The 16,977-nt window shown below is 38.9% G+C and overlaps 1 protein-coding gene across 1 annotated transcript in view; it reads right to left on the bottom strand.

The window, feature by feature from the left end:
• Positions 1-16,977, bottom strand: part of Pgant2 (polypeptide N-acetylgalactosaminyltransferase 2) — a 521,273-nt gene that overhangs the window by 21,113 nt on the left and 483,183 nt on the right. The window contains exons 7-9 of the mRNA XM_083125241.1: positions 14,818-14,993; positions 11,017-11,120; positions 2,812-3,031 (exon numbers count right to left, since the gene is read on the bottom strand). Of these exons, the coding sequence (XP_082981367.1) occupies positions 2,812-3,031; positions 11,017-11,120; positions 14,818-14,993 (500 nt within the window). The remainder of the gene's footprint in view (positions 1-2,811; positions 3,032-11,016; positions 11,121-14,817; positions 14,994-16,977) is intronic.

Genomic DNA, 16,977 nt, shown 5'->3' with positions numbered 1-16,977 from the left:
AAAAGAGTTAGAATTTCTCCACATGTTGCAAGTGAAATTGTTTTTAAACGTTGATTATTAAGCTAGATACGATGTTTGAAAAACATGATGAATAAGAATTTTCAGAAATACATGTATTCCTTATGGGGAATCAACTTCAAGTTATGGCTAATCAAATGGAAGTTTTGACTTTTCTGCCTGTCAATTACTACTTCAGTCTGCCCCTTTTCCGTTGATATCTTTTTCTATATCATCAGAAGTTTGATATTCCCAAGAGAACAAATAAAATAATACTTCCATAAGCGCAATGCATTTCTCCTTGCCTTCTATGGCCATCCTGGCAGTGTTGCCAAACCAGATGAGCATAAAAGAGCTGAATTTCACCGTAAACGGAGCAAAAACTATCAAGGGGCTAGATTTATGAAACTGGATAAATGGCCTCCTAGGGTAAATTTAGGTGTCAAATGAGTGGGGGTGTGGGTGGGGAGGGGAGCGCTGTTAATACCGTCAGCTTTAGAGTGATGGTAATTTATTCTTAGTTTTCACCGTGTAGATCCGGTGGAATCACCCATCTCAATAATCCACCGATGGTCCTATGAAATCGAAAATAAGGTATTCCTGGATAACAATCTTACGCCCTCTTCACGTCAGCAAAGGCGCTATAAAGAAAAGTAGCTGGGGAGGTAAGAAGGAGTGAAGTGATGCAGCAAATATAACAATATCACGTGCAAAATGTATACTTATGCCAAAAGTTGTCTATGTAAGCTGGAGTCAGTGATGGCACCATAATGGCGCAGGATGATGTGCACCCCAGTTCACACCCAAACAAATGCACAAAAGGGCCAGACCTGGCTCAATAAGAGCTAAGTTGGCAACAGTGCCCCAGCCGCCACAGAGAGGATTACCACGTGGAAAATTCTTCCCTCATGCCCTTAAAGTGTAAAAACGTCACGGGTACGAGTGGAAACAGTACTGAGTAGATTAAATTTTGAGATGAATATCCACTTGAAACCTTCAAGTGCCCAACCAGACATCAAGAAACGGTGTCGGGCTATGCAGACACATCCTTCTCACTAGAAACTCTCAGGATTTACAACAAAACTCCAAAATTGTGCTCGACAGTTTGGTTACAAACTTATTTTTGTTCTTAATTTCTTTGAATAACTCCGGAAAAATAAAAAGTTTTTAAATATATTTCTTAGCATACATGTTTCACATTTTAAGTTTTGCAACTAAGCATAAAGATTGTAAATGTAGGAACACCCAATAAAATATTAAACATTGATTGTAATGTTTATTTGTTTCCCATCGTTGCACATCTTTCCGAATGCCATTTTGCTATATTGCAGATACACGTCTCCAACATATCAAAAACTCCCCACCAATCAGGCAGCCATAAAAATTCATGATATCTTAATCCAACATCAAGGTAGGAATATTATTTTTTTAGGGCTTGTAAGCATTAGAAAGAGAAGGGTTTATTATAACATTCATATGTCGGATATGAGCCGACTAGTTTAATTAGCTTATCTTTCTTATTTGTATTTTGGTGTATGATGTACTATGTGGTTTGACTCCCAAAACACCCATTCCCAGACTGTTGCTCAGAGACTGAATCACGAGTCAATCATTCAACATACTGAGCTGCTGGAAATTTCTATGGTTTACAGTAGACAAATCTACTGTTTTCAAATGTCTTCTACTGTGTACTATGATACTGAAATCCTATTGTAGATCTACGTACAGCTACTGCACTCTACAGTGGGCCACTGTACTGAAAAAAAATGTGAATAATAATGCATAAACTTGCTAGCATTTATATAAGCATTTATTGACTCCAAGAATAGACAAATTAATTCTTGACACCATATTTTCACTGATTTTGAAGCACATTGGAAAAACAGTACATGAACTGAATTTCTACTGTTTTTCTAATGAATACTACTGAAGTCAGATATAGCTTAATGAATAAATTACTACAACACTTTCTTAAGAAATAATTCAACCTTAAAGCAGCTAGTAGTTTGAATACATGATCATATCAGTTGATTTTTTTTTCAGCACGGAATTTCCATGGTTATTATTATATCTGTGTAATGCAGTTCCAGAAAGGAGCCTTCTTTTGATCAACGTAGTCAACAGTGTTTGCTTGTTTTGTTTTTTCAAGCACTGAGCATCAGGTCTTTGTTTAAACTAATCTTTTGCTGTTTATGTGTGAATATAGGAAGAACAATATATCCATTTATGTCCAAATTTGATTTTTTTGTTGTGTAAAAGTTGCAAATTGTTCATGCTTTATCATAAAAATATTTTAGTAGTTTTATATGATTTTCCATCCCATTTTTAGTTTTGTAGATAAGAAATTTTTCATTACTGATAATAGTACTGTTTTCATGTAGCAATATACTGAACACAATAAAAACGTTGGTTGTACAATTATGTTAATGAAAACTTAACTCAACACAATAAAAATGTCGGTTGTACAATTATGTTCATGAAAACATTAACAGTACTTAGCTACTTAAGACTGTTGGACCAAAAACAGTAGAAACCATTAACAGTACAGTTCAGCTACTGAAAACAGTAGACACAGTTAGGCTACTAAAACAGTAGAAAACATGAACAGTGGGTGTTTCAAAACACCTATAGATCTATTGAAAACAGTAGACAGAATTTTCAGCAGGGATGCTTTGATTGAGAATTGATCCATATAAATGTATACTTGCTGCTTCTAAAAGAATATATACATTTCTTGCAGTGCTCTGAGTACCATTGAATCAAGCTTTACCACAAGCAATTTAAACTCGAGAAACAAAACAGAATTAAACTTACTTTCCAAATGGAACATTCCTGGCAAGAGGAACTGCAGCATAATAGTATTGTTTGTAATCGTCCATCCACACTTCTGCCGCTCGACGAGTGTTGCGGGCAAACACATTACCGCTTCCTCCTGGAAACGAGTATGGATGCTGCTTTCTGAACACGTGGCCCACACGACTGCAAGGAATTATTTCGAGGCTTCCTCCACATTGCCACACTCTGAATGATATCTCTGAAAATGACAAGCATTTATTCTCAGTATAATATTTACAGCATACACAGTACAAATTCAATATATATATTAGCTAATATCTAGTGGTGAGCACGACTGAAATATTTACTCATTTTCTTTGTTTAATGGCCTCTAATATATAATGCTGATTGCTTTTATTAAGTTGATTGGAAAGGATGCTGCATAGAAAGAAACAGAATCCATCAATTAATTGGTAGTGTTGGCCAAACAGATACCATTTTTAAAAATTTATTTCTGCTGACACCAGAACCTCAATAATGTAGCAATTTGCCAGTTCTGCTTTATTCACAATGTCAAAAAAGGTTGTTATTTAATCGCAAATTCCTTTTTTGCCACATAATTCAGTAAAGAACAACAAATTTTGTATAATTTGAAGGTTATTTGGACTCCGCAGAAATGTCAATTTGCATTTTGCATACCCTACAGCACTGGTTTCCAAAGTGCGCACCGTGGCGCCCCGTGACTGGCTTACAGAGGCAGCACGAAATATATCAATATTTTCACTGAAACTCAATGAATGACATGATTGTTCCAAATATGTGCTTATTTAGTACTCTTTACATATAAAATGTTTCTGAATTTGAAGTATGTGTTTATTTTTTAAGTTAAGGCAAGCAACCTAACCACACTAAGTGAGCATTGCAAGTGTTAGATAGGCTAACATTCTGACTTGGGCACCGTGGAAAAATCTTTAAACACTAAGGGTGCCGTGAGACTAAAAAGTTTGGGAACCTTTGCCCTACGATATATCCAGACTTGAGAAAGTATCAAGAGGTAGTGATGATTAAATGCTACTGATGGAACAGTTGATAATTTCAGAGTCTACCAAATTGAAATGCATCAATTGATTTTGCTCAAAGGCAAATTTGGATCCATGATCCAAGCCATAGAACTGACATAAAAATTTAGCATCATATCTCTCAATCTGCAGCATTAATTTCACTTAAGTGGAATATCACACATTATCTCATATGTATTTAGCATCTACGTATAAAAATTGCATCTCAAAAGCTTTGTTCCATTACTGGGGACTGCCCCCTTTTGACCCCTCACCATAAATCACTCACTGTACTTTTAAAGTTTTTATTACAGAATTGTAGTCCTTCCTAATAATACTGAGGTTTAGTTGTATGAGTCCAAAAGGTAGGCTAAGCATAGTTTCATCTCTAAATTTATGACCGTTAGCTCAATCACAAAATCAGCAATTGTCCACTTTGATCTCTCGGCCTTCCTAAGCCACTTATTACATTTTAAAATCAAATCCTAAGAACATTTTGAATCACACATATATCTGCATTCTAAACGTTGAGAAGGTAAGGCCCTCACGGGCTGTTGCACTGTGGGTTATTATTAAACGTTGAGATTAGTGCATATCACATGGTCCCAGGCTTAGATTTCACCACAAGATTTTCCACGATAGTACAGGGTAATTCAAAATGAATGGTGCAACTTTACACAGTTATTATGACGTTACTATTTACGATAGAAAATCAGACAAGGCATAAAATATAAAGAAGGACTCTGGAAGTTTTACTCACGTGACTCACATTATAAAGATTCAACATGGGAACCACATGTAACGCGGAAAAGGTCCAAATGATAATCAAGTATGCTATGCACGAGACAGCAAGTCATTTTCAATGGGTTTGAAGGCACTAACATTTCACAGTTGTAACTTTGGCAAATCTTTTGGAAGGGTGAAACATAAGCATTACTACTGAACAGTGGCGTATGCAGGTTTTAACTAGTGGGTAATCTCCGACACTTGATTCATCCACCCACTCCTGAAGTATCCCTGCAAATTTATCTCAGCATCCATACAGGATTTGTATGTGTGGAAAATTTTACCTTATTGTTGCGACAACTGTCGATTAATTGTTCTGATTGCAGTTAATCTACATTTAGAATTTCAAATAAAACAAGAAAGTATAATAAACCTATAAAAAAAACAATCTGTAATATAGAATATGAAAAGAATGTGGTAGTGAAATAAAAACCCTCAATATTAATTGAAGTGTAAAATTCAAGTTACCCCAGTACCCTGTTTTGTACATTCCTGATTTTTGTTTTCATACACTGAAGTATAAGTTCAAGACCTGTGGTACAAGAGATGGTACTGACCTACATGCTTTAACGATTTGCAATTTCTCCGGAAAAGATCTCGATCCAAATATTTAACTTCAGTAAACACAGCACTAGCACGAATACTAAACCACTAACACCTAAACAAATAATACATTTTCGAATCGCCAATAGGAACAACAGCACAAAACCACCTACAACATGCATTCAATTCCCCCCTGCCAATAATCTATTTTGGTTGCTTCTTGCTTGACTCAAAATGAAATTCCCTATGGGTTCTGAAAAATTCCCTTTCCCAGCTTTAAATTCCCTACGATGCGCGAGGGTCTATAAGCTGGAATCATTGTGTTTGTTGTTTATATATTTTACATCCATACATCTTTCATCTTTGTGATCATTATAAATCTAAAGAGGGGGGGAAAAGCAACTTAAATGAACTAATATATATGTATGTATGTATGTATGTATGTATATATGTATGTATGTATGTATATATATATATATATATATATATAAATCAAATAAGGTAAAAGGAAACACTCACCGGACAGTAGGAAAATTCAAAATTTTCGCCAATTTACAGCATCATCGGTGTGAGAAGAAACAGAAGACGGAACCGGAAGTTGGGGTCCTGCAGAGTTGCCAGGTCCCCATTGAAGAAGAAGCGGTGCGTAGAACGAAAAAAACGCTGTTTCGTCACCAGGCTCGTCGTAAACTGTGAGTGTGTAGGATGAGTTGGGCGGGAGGGTGGGTGAGGGTTGGGCATTACTGGGTGGCCTTGTTCAGGCCAGGTGGAGAGGTTGCACTCATGGCCAATATATAGGCCCTCTCCCATCTTTTGCGAACAGAGGTGTTGGCTGGTTGGGGTAGGAGGTGGATGATCGCTACCCGGAAGCAGTCGTTGAAACTGATGTTGTGGTGGTTGGTGTGGATGGCGACAGTGAAGTCCAGGTTGTGGGTGGAGGAGCGGTGGTTATTGATGCGGAGGTTGAGGGCCGTTGATGTTTCCCCCAGGTAAAAATCACCACAGATGTTGCAGGTGAGGATGTAGATAAGGTTTGAGGCATGGCAGGTCCCTTTGGGATGGAGGGTAAATTTGCCAGTGGCCATGTGCACCTGGAGGGTGTGAGAAGTGATAAGGATGGGACAGGTCTTGCACCTGGGTCGGTTGCATTTATGGGCAGGGGGGTGTTGGATGTGTGGTGAAGGAGTGTTGTGGACCAGGATGTTTTGGAGGTTAGGGGGGCATTTGAAAACCACCCTGGGTTTGTCGGGAAATATGTTTTTGGTTTCGGGATCACTGTGGAGGATTGGGAGAAGAGAGTGCAGTGTGTGCCTGATTTTGTTGAGGTGGGGATGATATTGGGTGATGAGTGCAGGTGGGTTGGTGGCAGCAGGTTTCTTGGTGGTAGTGGTATGTGAGGCAGCTCGTGATATTTGCTTGGTGACCAGGATGGAGGGATATCCACGGTTAACCAGGGCCTGGTGTAGGCGGAGGTTATAATTCTGGCGGGAGGTGGGTGAAGTGTTCAGGTGCTGTCCCCTGAGGGCCAGAGAGAATGGAATTGCTTTTTTGGTGTGGAACGGGTGGGAGCTGGAGAAGTGTAGGTATTGCATGTGGTTGGTGGGTTTTATGTGGATGGAGGTAGTCAGGTGTCCTCCCTCGATGTGCACGTCCACATCCAGGAAGGTGATCTGGTGGGGGGAGTGTGTCCAGGTGAATTTTAGGGAACGGAAGTGGTTAAGTTGGTCCAGGAAGGCTGACAAGGATGGTTCTCCATGTGTCCAGAGCATGAAGATGTCATCGATGAAGCGGAGCCAGAGGAGGGGTTGGAGGGGTTGGGTAGCCAAAAACTCTTGCTCAAGTTGGCCCATGAAGAGGTTTGCATAGGATGGGGCCATTCTGCTACCCATGGCTGTACCTCGGATCTGTAGGAAATTTTGGTTTTCGAAGGTGAAGTTGTTACAAGTGAGGACAAGGTGGGCTAGGTGGGTCAGGAAGTTGGTGCTGGGGTTGTGAGGTTTGGGTCTGCTATTGAGATAGAATTCTATGGAGCGGAGGCCATGTACACCAACATACCTCACTCCCATGGCCTCCGCTCCATAGAATTCTATCTCAATAGCAGACCCAAACCTCACAACCCCAGCACCAACTTCCTGATCCACCTAGCCCACCTTGTCCTCACTTGTAACAACTTCACCTTCGAAAACCAAAATTTCCTACAGATCCGAGGTACAGCCATGGGTAGCAGAATGGCCCCATCCTATGCAAACCTCTTCATGGGCCAACTTGAGCAAGAGTTTTTGGCTACCCAACCCCTCCAACCCCTCCTCTGGCTCCGCTTCATCGATGACATCTTCATGCTCTGGACACATGGAGAACCATCCTTGTCAGCCTTCCTGGACCAACTTAACCACTTCCGTTCCCTAAAATTCACCTGGACACATTCCCCCCACCAGATCACCTTCCTGGATGTGGACGTGCACATCGAGGGAGGACACCTGACTACCTCCATCCACATAAAACCCACCAACCACATGCAATACCTACACTTCTCCAGCTCCCACCCGTTCCACACCAAAAAGGCAATTCCATTCTCTCTGGCCCTCAGGGGACAGCGCCTGAACACTTCACCCACCTCCCGCCAGAATTATAACCTCCGCCTACACCAGGCCCTGGTTAACCGTGGATATCCCTCCATCCTGGTCACCAAGCAAATATCACGAGCTGCCTCACATACCACTACCACCAAGAAACCTGCTGCCACCAACCCACCTGCACTCATCACCCAATATCATCCCCACCTCAACAAAATCAGGCACACACTGCACTCTCTTCTCCCAATCCTCCACAGTGATCCCGAAACCAAAAACATATTTCCCGACAAACCCAGGGTGGTTTTCAAACGCCCCCCTAACCTCCAAAACATCCTGGTCCACAACACTCCTTCACCACACATCCAACACCCCCCTGCCCATAAATGCAACCGACCCAGGTGCAAGACCTGTCCCATCCTTATCACTTCTCACACCCTCCAGGTGCACACGGCCACTGGCAAATTTACCCTCCATCCCAAAGGGACCTGCCATGCCTCAAACCTTATCTACATCCTCACCTGCAACATCTGTGGTGATTTTTACCTGGGGGAAACATCAATGGCCCTCAACCTCCGCATCAATAACCACCGCTCCTCCACCCACAACCTGGACTTCACTGTCGCCATCCACACCAACCACCACAACATCAGTTTCAACGACTGCTTCCGGGTAGCGATCATCCACCTCCTACCCCAACCAGCCAACACCTCTGTTCGCAAAAGATGGGAGAGGGCCTATATATTGGCCATGAGTGCAACCACTCCACCTGGCCTGAACAAGGCCACCCAGTAATGCCCAACCCTCACCCACCCTCCTGCCCAACTCATCCTACACACTCACAGTTTACGACGAGCCTGGTGACGAAACAGCGTTTTTTTCGTTCTACGCACCACTTCTTCTTCAATGGGGACCTGGCAACTCTGCAGGACCCCAACTTCCGGTTCAGTCTTCTGTTTCTTCTCACACCGATGATGCTGTAAATTGGCGAAAATTTTGAATTTTCCTACTGTCCGGTGAGTGTTTCCTTTTACCTTATTTGATTTTTACTTAGCCCTTTTGGCCCTCCTTGCTTTTATCCTATATTATATATATATATATATATATATAGACAGACACACACATATATATATATATAATTTATTTCTGATAGCTTTCCCTTTTTAAAAAATTATTCATTTCCATGGAAATACTCTGACTGGTTTTGAAGGCTACAAAACGAAAGTAATCGTGCATTTTAAAATAGCTATAAAAATGAAAAAAAGTAAGCATTTATATAGTTTAATTACTTCATTTATCGATTGATTAAATTGATATTTGACGTCGCTTCTCAGCCACTTTTGGGTAATCACGACGAGTGATGATATGAAATTGATGAAGGGACATTTACAAAGAACACCCTTGCTCAGGCCGGTATTCCAACCCTGGAGCTCTGGCATCGTAGGGAGCTGTGCTAACCACTCCGCCACAGAGGTCAGTGTAGTTTCTTGAATTTCTAGTTAAAATTTTAATTTATGTAATTACCTTCATATTCAAAATTTAAGCTTTTTTCCTTTGACAAATTCTGTTCAAATAGCAGAGATCAGGAAGCCAGAAGCAAAAGTAAAATGAGAATTAACATAGAATTCGTTCGCAAATGTTGTTCAGATTTCCCTGTTTCTCGTGCACATACACATGTATTTTCCCTACTTCCCTTTTCAGTATGTAATTTGTAAACCCAGAATTCCCATTCCTGAGAAATTTCCATCGTAAACAACACAGCTCTTACGATACAAAGGCATCGGGGAAGGGAAGAATGGCAGAAAAGGGTGCCAGCCAAGGAAATGGCAAAGGCTCTGGGGTGGAGAGTGTGACTGATGGACTCTCACCAGGAAGACGTTACCCTGGCCACAGAATCACCGTGCCTGAGAAGTAGTGTTTCCTTCCCCTCTCCCCTCCCTCCCATCAAGGGATTTAAAAGGAGGCGGTGGAATCTCACCCTGACCAGATTCCACCAGCTGGAGAAAGAAAGCCTCTTGGATATTCTGCGGAAAACGGTTGAAAACATTCACGTGCTGGAAGCAAAGAAATATGTGAGTCAAAGATTGGTTCGGAAGAATATTGCGAAAAAATAACAAACAACTTTTTTAAAATTATAGCCGGGTCATCTCCGATTACCTAGATGACTCAGAGTATATGCCGCTGCTACTGAAATGCATGTGGAAATGTCTTTGCATCATTGTGAGTGAATTCAGTTCTTGATAGCTCCAACACACAATACACCTTCTACTGGTCACTAGCCATTTTGCAACATTGGCGATCCTAGTGGAAGAGCGGCAAAGCAGCATAAGCCCACTTATTGAGAAGAAAACTTCCAGAGTTTTTTCTTCATATTGAGGCCTTGTCTGATTTTCTATTGCAAATAGTTACGTCATAATAACTGTGTAAAGTTGCACAATTCATTTTGAATTACCCTGTATATCAGGGTTCCCACTCATTTTCGTGAAACAAATTCCCCGACTTTCTCAGGTTTTACAGGCAGGTTTAAAATAAATGTTCAGACCATTTTGTGGTGTCTAGCATTCTAATAGGGCCTTCTCTATGGTGTAGTAGTAGTCACATTGTAATTTAGGGACCCCAGGTTCGGATCCTGCTTTGAACTTTAGGTCCAGTCCCGATTAGCCTATCTGAGCATAAAATGGGCTTAAAACAACAATTAAAAATAAAAGCATCCTAATAATCAAGTGTTAAACTTTACTTGATATCCAACAAAATAAAGCTTATTAAACACTGTTCAAAATAAATGAAGACAATAGTATAAAAACATTTGAATATAAAAAAAGAACACAAAAGGGGGTAGGGTTTGAAGGGAAAGTGAATGATACAGTCTACGAAGGTATCACAATATTTATTTTTTTATTGAGTGAAAAGTTCCGACACATTTTGTATGGGTAGTATTAAATAGGTGTTCCAGGTTTGATTCCCAGTTACAGCTGAGGAGTTCAGGTGTCATTTTAAATTGTAGATCCAATTTTGCTCAGCATGTGCTCTGCTAATGTGCATAAAATGGACTTCACATGTGTTGCAAAACATCCCTTTCACCATCAATTTGATAAGTGAGCTTTCCTACATTCAACAAAAGAGTAAAATGAAAATGACATAACTAATTTACAGACTGTTTACAGAAATATAGATTAAGAAATATTGGAAAATTGGTTTGATATACTAATTTATTTGTCTATGGAAATGCAGACAATCATAAAACAAAAACTTGGGAAAAAAAAGAAGAAACAGGAACAGTTTCTTACCCAAGTTTTCTCCACCCCACACATTCATCATCATGTCATATTTTCCGAGTTCTTCAAAATATGCTTTGTCTATGACAAACAATCCACCAGCTATCATTGGTGTCCTGGAAAACAAAACAATGCTTTATTGGTCAACTGGAAATATGCAATATCAATATCAAACTTTACAATGTTCTTCAGGCCTAGAAATATATGAGAGCTAGTCCATGAAGAAAGTCCGAAGACATGAGACAGGGTCCACGTAAACATGGTCCTTTTGAAATAGTCTCCATCCAAGTTGCACTTGGCCCAATGGGTCTGCCAAGGATGGTCTTTAGAACTGCCTCTGGGCTCTTCATGACAGCTTCAGTCGAGTCAAAATGTTTATCTCTTAGTTCCAATTTCAGGTGAGGGAACAAAAGGAAGTCACACAGAGCAGGTTCAGGTCTATATGGAGGGTGGGGTATTTGATATTTATCTGCCATGCCACATGCCATGAGACATGTGTAACATGTCTGCCAGGCTGTCAATAATTATCTGGCTATCTTCACAAACAATCATTACCTTGACCACGGCTGTAGGCTGAGTGCCTGGACATCCAACCTTTGAGTCAAAACACAGCCTTCCTTAGATTCTTTGAACATGCGGTTAATTGTGGAAGGGTATCTTTCCCGTAAGCCTAATGCAATCACTGGAAAGCTTGCATGGTGGATTTCTTCAGATGGACACAGAATTTCAAGGCTACATATTGCTCCTCCCCCACAGACTTCATAGTGAGCAATACTGCAGCCAGAAGGTAAACATTTTGTGCTAATTAGCCAATATTCTATTGTTGCCAGATTCATGCAGTGATCCACTTCAAATTTGCCTTGTTGATTTGTCCACACCCATATTAGTTACCTTACTCCTCACACTATTTAAGAGTAGTGAGTAGTGAATTCATTTTCATACTTTATTGACTGGCTCTTGTATAAAAATGGTTATCAAATGTTCACCAAATTGATTTTTGCACCTTAGTAGATTAATGATTTTAATAACATTAATGGTGAAGCTGTATTACAAACAGTCATGTTATGTGGAAGATATGAAGATCTACTAATCTGCTTTCATTTTCTGTTCCAGTCTTTTTCCAGGTAACGTGTGACTTCCACTACCTATGGAGGTTCAACTGAGTAAAGAATAATAACCTTCTTAAATTTAAGAGTGTATGTGTGCAGGAGGAATTAAATGCTCTGATTAGACTGAGATGAAAATAATTATTGTCTATCATACACATAGGTTGCAGAACCACCCACGTTGCTCACACAGTAACTCAGTAAATATTTTGAGAAAGAATAATAATAACTTATGGCTGTTTCCCATTATTTATGTTTAATCTTTATGAAATAAAACTTCAAGGATAACTACAAAGGTGAATATATTGAAGGAAGGGGAGGACTGGTATGGGTGTTAAAACCCTCTCCACATTTAAACTTGATTTGCCTGAAGAAAATAGGGTATTTTAAATATTTCACTCTATGTTGTACAAGGTGGTGCAGGGAAATGGGAAATTTTGAATCTAGGATTAGCAACACTGTAGCACAGACATTTGTTCCAGACCGATGCGACATCATTGAGAAGGCTTTGCATTTAGTAATGATGGTGCATTGGAGTGGTGCAGAACGTGCGTTCGCTGCGAAAGTGGTTTATAAGAATGGTGATAGTGTGATTGCAGCACAAAGGGTATTTCGGCAGCATTACCAGCTAGGACGTCATGGTCGTGTCCCATCGGCTCATGCAATTACAACCTGGGTGCGTAATTTCGAAGAAATCCTTGTCAGCTTCACGAGCATCCATTACATAGCACCAAGGTTACAGTATGGTGTGCAGTGTCATATCATGGTGGCATCAGCACTTATTTTCTTGAAAATGAGGAGGGCATTAAACGAGAAAGACATCGGCTTGGTATGTTGCTATGTTTGAAACATTCTTTGCACTGAAGTTGCACGATGCACATCTTGACATTGAAAACATGTGGTTTCAGCAGAACGGAGCCACATCACATACTGGTTGAGTCAATGGAGGCCATTCACAAATTGTTTGCAAGGTGGTTCATTTCATGTAATGGTGATATTCCATGGCCTCCGAGATCCCCTGATCTCAGTGTTTGCAATTTATTTTGCAAAATGTACAGTACACGTCCTGCAACCATCGCTGAAGTGAAACAGAAGATTGAAGAAGAAATCATTGGCATTCCTCGAGACATGATACACTGAGCATTCCAGAGTTTCCACAGCAGACTATCAGAATGTGTACTCCGAGATGGAACACATCTTTCCGATGTCTTCAAAAAGTAAAGTAAGTAAGTGCCATAGTTAATGACATTGTTAATGCATTTCAATCATACATACATACTCTGTACATGCATTTCTATGCATTAAATGTAATTTTTCCTGTTTAGTCGTGCATTTATATCAATTGAAATTTTCCCATTTGCCTGCACCACCCTGTATATGCCTGAAGAAACATGAATATGTTAGTAGTGGTTGATTACATCCCTCTACTCTCCTGCCCAAGTAATTTCCTTCAGTATTTTTCAGGAGTGAAAAAAAATGTGCATTTAATGTGGTGGTTGCAACGGGTGTGTTTAACAAGACAAAATACCCAGGGTTGCCAGGCATCTCAGATTTTAAGGGACAGTCACTTAAATATGTCCTGCATCCCGTGACAGCAATTATCCCATATTTTTCTCCACCGTATTCATGTTTCAGAATGCCTAGATAGTCAAAATTTTCTTTCACCAGTGGGGTGTATTGTGGGACAGATATTAATCCCCTACTGATTTGTGACTGCTCCCTCCTCTGCGCTCTTTCAAACTTTCTTCCCAGTGACAAAGAAGTGTATATTTTGCAAGCCATGGGTGGAGGAAGAAGATGTTCACCTGTAGTTGAAGGACAGTGGTAATGAATATAAAGCAGATTGCAAATACTACAACAAAGAATTTTCATAGCACATGGAATGCAGCATGTTTAAGGAAAACATTTTCAGCATCTATTAGTAGCTTCTCCATAAGAAATAACTCTTTTGAAGATAAAAGTTTATTGAGGCTACAAACTGCATTTTTACAATTTCATCCCTTATTTTCAACTTTGTGATTGTGAGTCTGTCCCTGAACTGTTTTTAAAATGTAGATTAAAACTACATATTTTCTTCCTGTTGCTATTTTCATGAAATATGGAATTCAATTATTTTTAGCCAATCAATTACATTATGACAGCATCAAAATGGTTCTGTAAAAGTCTCTGTGCCAATTGTGGTAAAGGTACCCCACCCCTGCACCCACGTGCATGTGAACACATGCCATGAAGGAATATGGAGTGATGTGGAGGTAGAACTCCACATATTCTTGATCTTGGCCATAGTTGAGATGATATGATCAGCATCACGCCCAACCACCTTTACCCCCCAGGTTTGCCCCCAGGTAAGTATTGATACAAGGCTGGGTGGGCCCCAGGGCCACACAGAAACAAGGGAAAATTCGTGTACAGATCACCTGCCCCTTAATTCAAACCAACCCGGATCTACCACATGGTAGCCAGATACTCCACCAACTGAGCTACTGCGGCCCATTGTAATTTTTACAATTTCAGTACTTATAATTTCCTAAAGTGTCTGGTACTTCTCTATGAACTGTAACTTTTCAAAATTTCGCTACCCTACTTCACAAAGTTCAATGACGATTTCACAGTCTGTAAAGGTGCCACTGTTTGAAAATAACCAACCTTTTGGTAATTGAAGTCAGGTAAAAACCTTCCAAAGCATCGGCCCTTCCTAGTTACAAACCTGATTGCCTGAGCTGGATCTTTCTGGCGCCTGTTCCTCTCTTCGTTGCTGAGGTACTCCCATTTGAAGACTAAATTCCAGTCAAAGCCACCTCTGAGGTCAGCTGAAGCACCGATATATTGAAAAGTATCCATGCTGATTACATCGATTATTGGGCATACTACTCTCGTCTTATCCTAAAAGAAATATTTTAATATTAATGTCTTATCCTAAAAGAATTTTTTTAATATTAATAAGAACATTTTGTGGAATGAAAGATAAATAAATGTAAATTTAAAATAAACCAGAAAATATGTTTTGTGTAATGGTGCATGACTAATTTAAACTGGAACTTCAAATGTTCAGTGTTTGTAATTTTCAGATGTGTTTGTCTAAATATTATATATTATATGTGTCCAGTGGCTTACGCAAGGGGGGGGTTATGGATTTAACCCCCCTTGAGCTTTAGAAATATTATGAAAAATGCTGTGAAGAAAATTAAAAATGGCCAATTTATCACAGTCAAAGATCTGTGAAAATACTACTACTACTACTACTACTAATAATAATAATAATAATAATTTGAATTGTTATTCCCATGCAGCATGGAGAAAAGCACAGCATTCCAAACACACACGTCTTTCAGAGTGATGCCTTGAAAATAAACATGTTGTTTTGTATCTCAGCTGCATCAATGTTCAATTAAACATGTATTTTATGTGTGTGAACAATGAGCTTTAACTAAAGAAAGTTCTTGGTTCGTTGTAAGCAGGTAATCTATATCTCCAGCTTGGTTGTCAGATGCCCTATCGACTAACAGACCACCGTGGCTCCTTGGATGAGTTCCATACTTTGATTATTTAAATTTATTTTAATGTATTTTCTTGTTTTTATGGATTTTCTTGTTTTTATGAATTTTCTTCAAACATAAAATGTCTCACCTCATTGACTAGACAATTATTTTGTATCAAAGAAACAAAAAAACGCTCCTACAATTTCTCAAAATCGAATAACTAGAAAGTTTTTTCGTTATATTCCTTTCGTAAATACTACATTTATGTAGATCTCTACTACTAAATAGTAGTAGTGGTATTAGTAGTATTATTAGTAGTAATTCAACGAATTAATAAATTATAAGTATTATTAATTAATTATGATTATTATTATTTAATTAAACTATAATAAAACAATGGTAATGTGAATTTGGATAAAGCTTTAGAAACAACCCCCTTACCTTGATGAAATCCTGCGTATGCTACTGTATGTGTGTCATTTCTTTCTTTCTTCATTGAAAATGCAGCCAGACCATGAAATGTAGAAACTTTTATTTCTTGCGGTAAATGTTCAATGTTTCGTTCCATTTATATATATATGTGTGTGTGTGTGTGTAAAACCAATATTCTAATATACATACGATATAAGTTGAAAATTCTATGAACTTCAGTGGCTGATTTACCTAATTAATTAATATATGTAAAGTAGTGACTGCAATGGGTTTTGTTGTGGAAAAAGAAACTACAAAATCTGAGTTTTCATAAAAAAAAATGTCAATAATTTTCACAGAGTTACAGTTTTTTTCTAGATCGATTAAATTTTTACCAATACAGTGCTGATTAATCTGTCCCATCCCTAATATTAATTTCCTTCAGTCTGGTGTTTCCTATTTCATTTCGTGTCTATACACACAAGAGGGAGACTTTTGGGGGTTCAGTTGGTGTAGTACTAAAATAAAATATAAAAATTAGCTTTCTTTGTTCACTTCTTATATATCACGATATTTCAACTGCAAAGCTCTCCATTTTTTGCCTACACATGGAGTGGAAGTGCTATGTGAACTAACAACATGATATATAACAGAGGTGTATTCTGAAAATTCCACAACAATTTTTATTTATTCCATATATTTATTTTATACCCCATCTAGATAATTATATATAATACAGGATGTCAACAAATGATTGAAGCGGTTTCATGAAGATGTTACTGTATGTATCATGAAGTAACTTTACAGTTTGGTAGAGAAACTGAACAAGTTTTGTGACACATTACAAGTTAAGGGGTTTTCTGTTCCCCATGGTATCATTGAGTATATTCGTGACTATCCAAAACTCAATTATATTGGTGCAATCTCAAAATTTAGAGTTTACTGTCCTTTCTTCTTCAGCAAACAACCTACAGAAT

Source organism: Lepisma saccharinum, chromosome 7 (genome assembly GCF_977018435.1).
Source record: "Lepisma saccharinum chromosome 7, izLepSacc3.1, whole genome shotgun sequence".
NCBI lineage: Eukaryota > Metazoa > Arthropoda > Insecta > Zygentoma > Lepismatidae > Lepisma > Lepisma saccharinum.
This window is presented reverse-complemented; position numbering and strand designations above follow the sequence as displayed.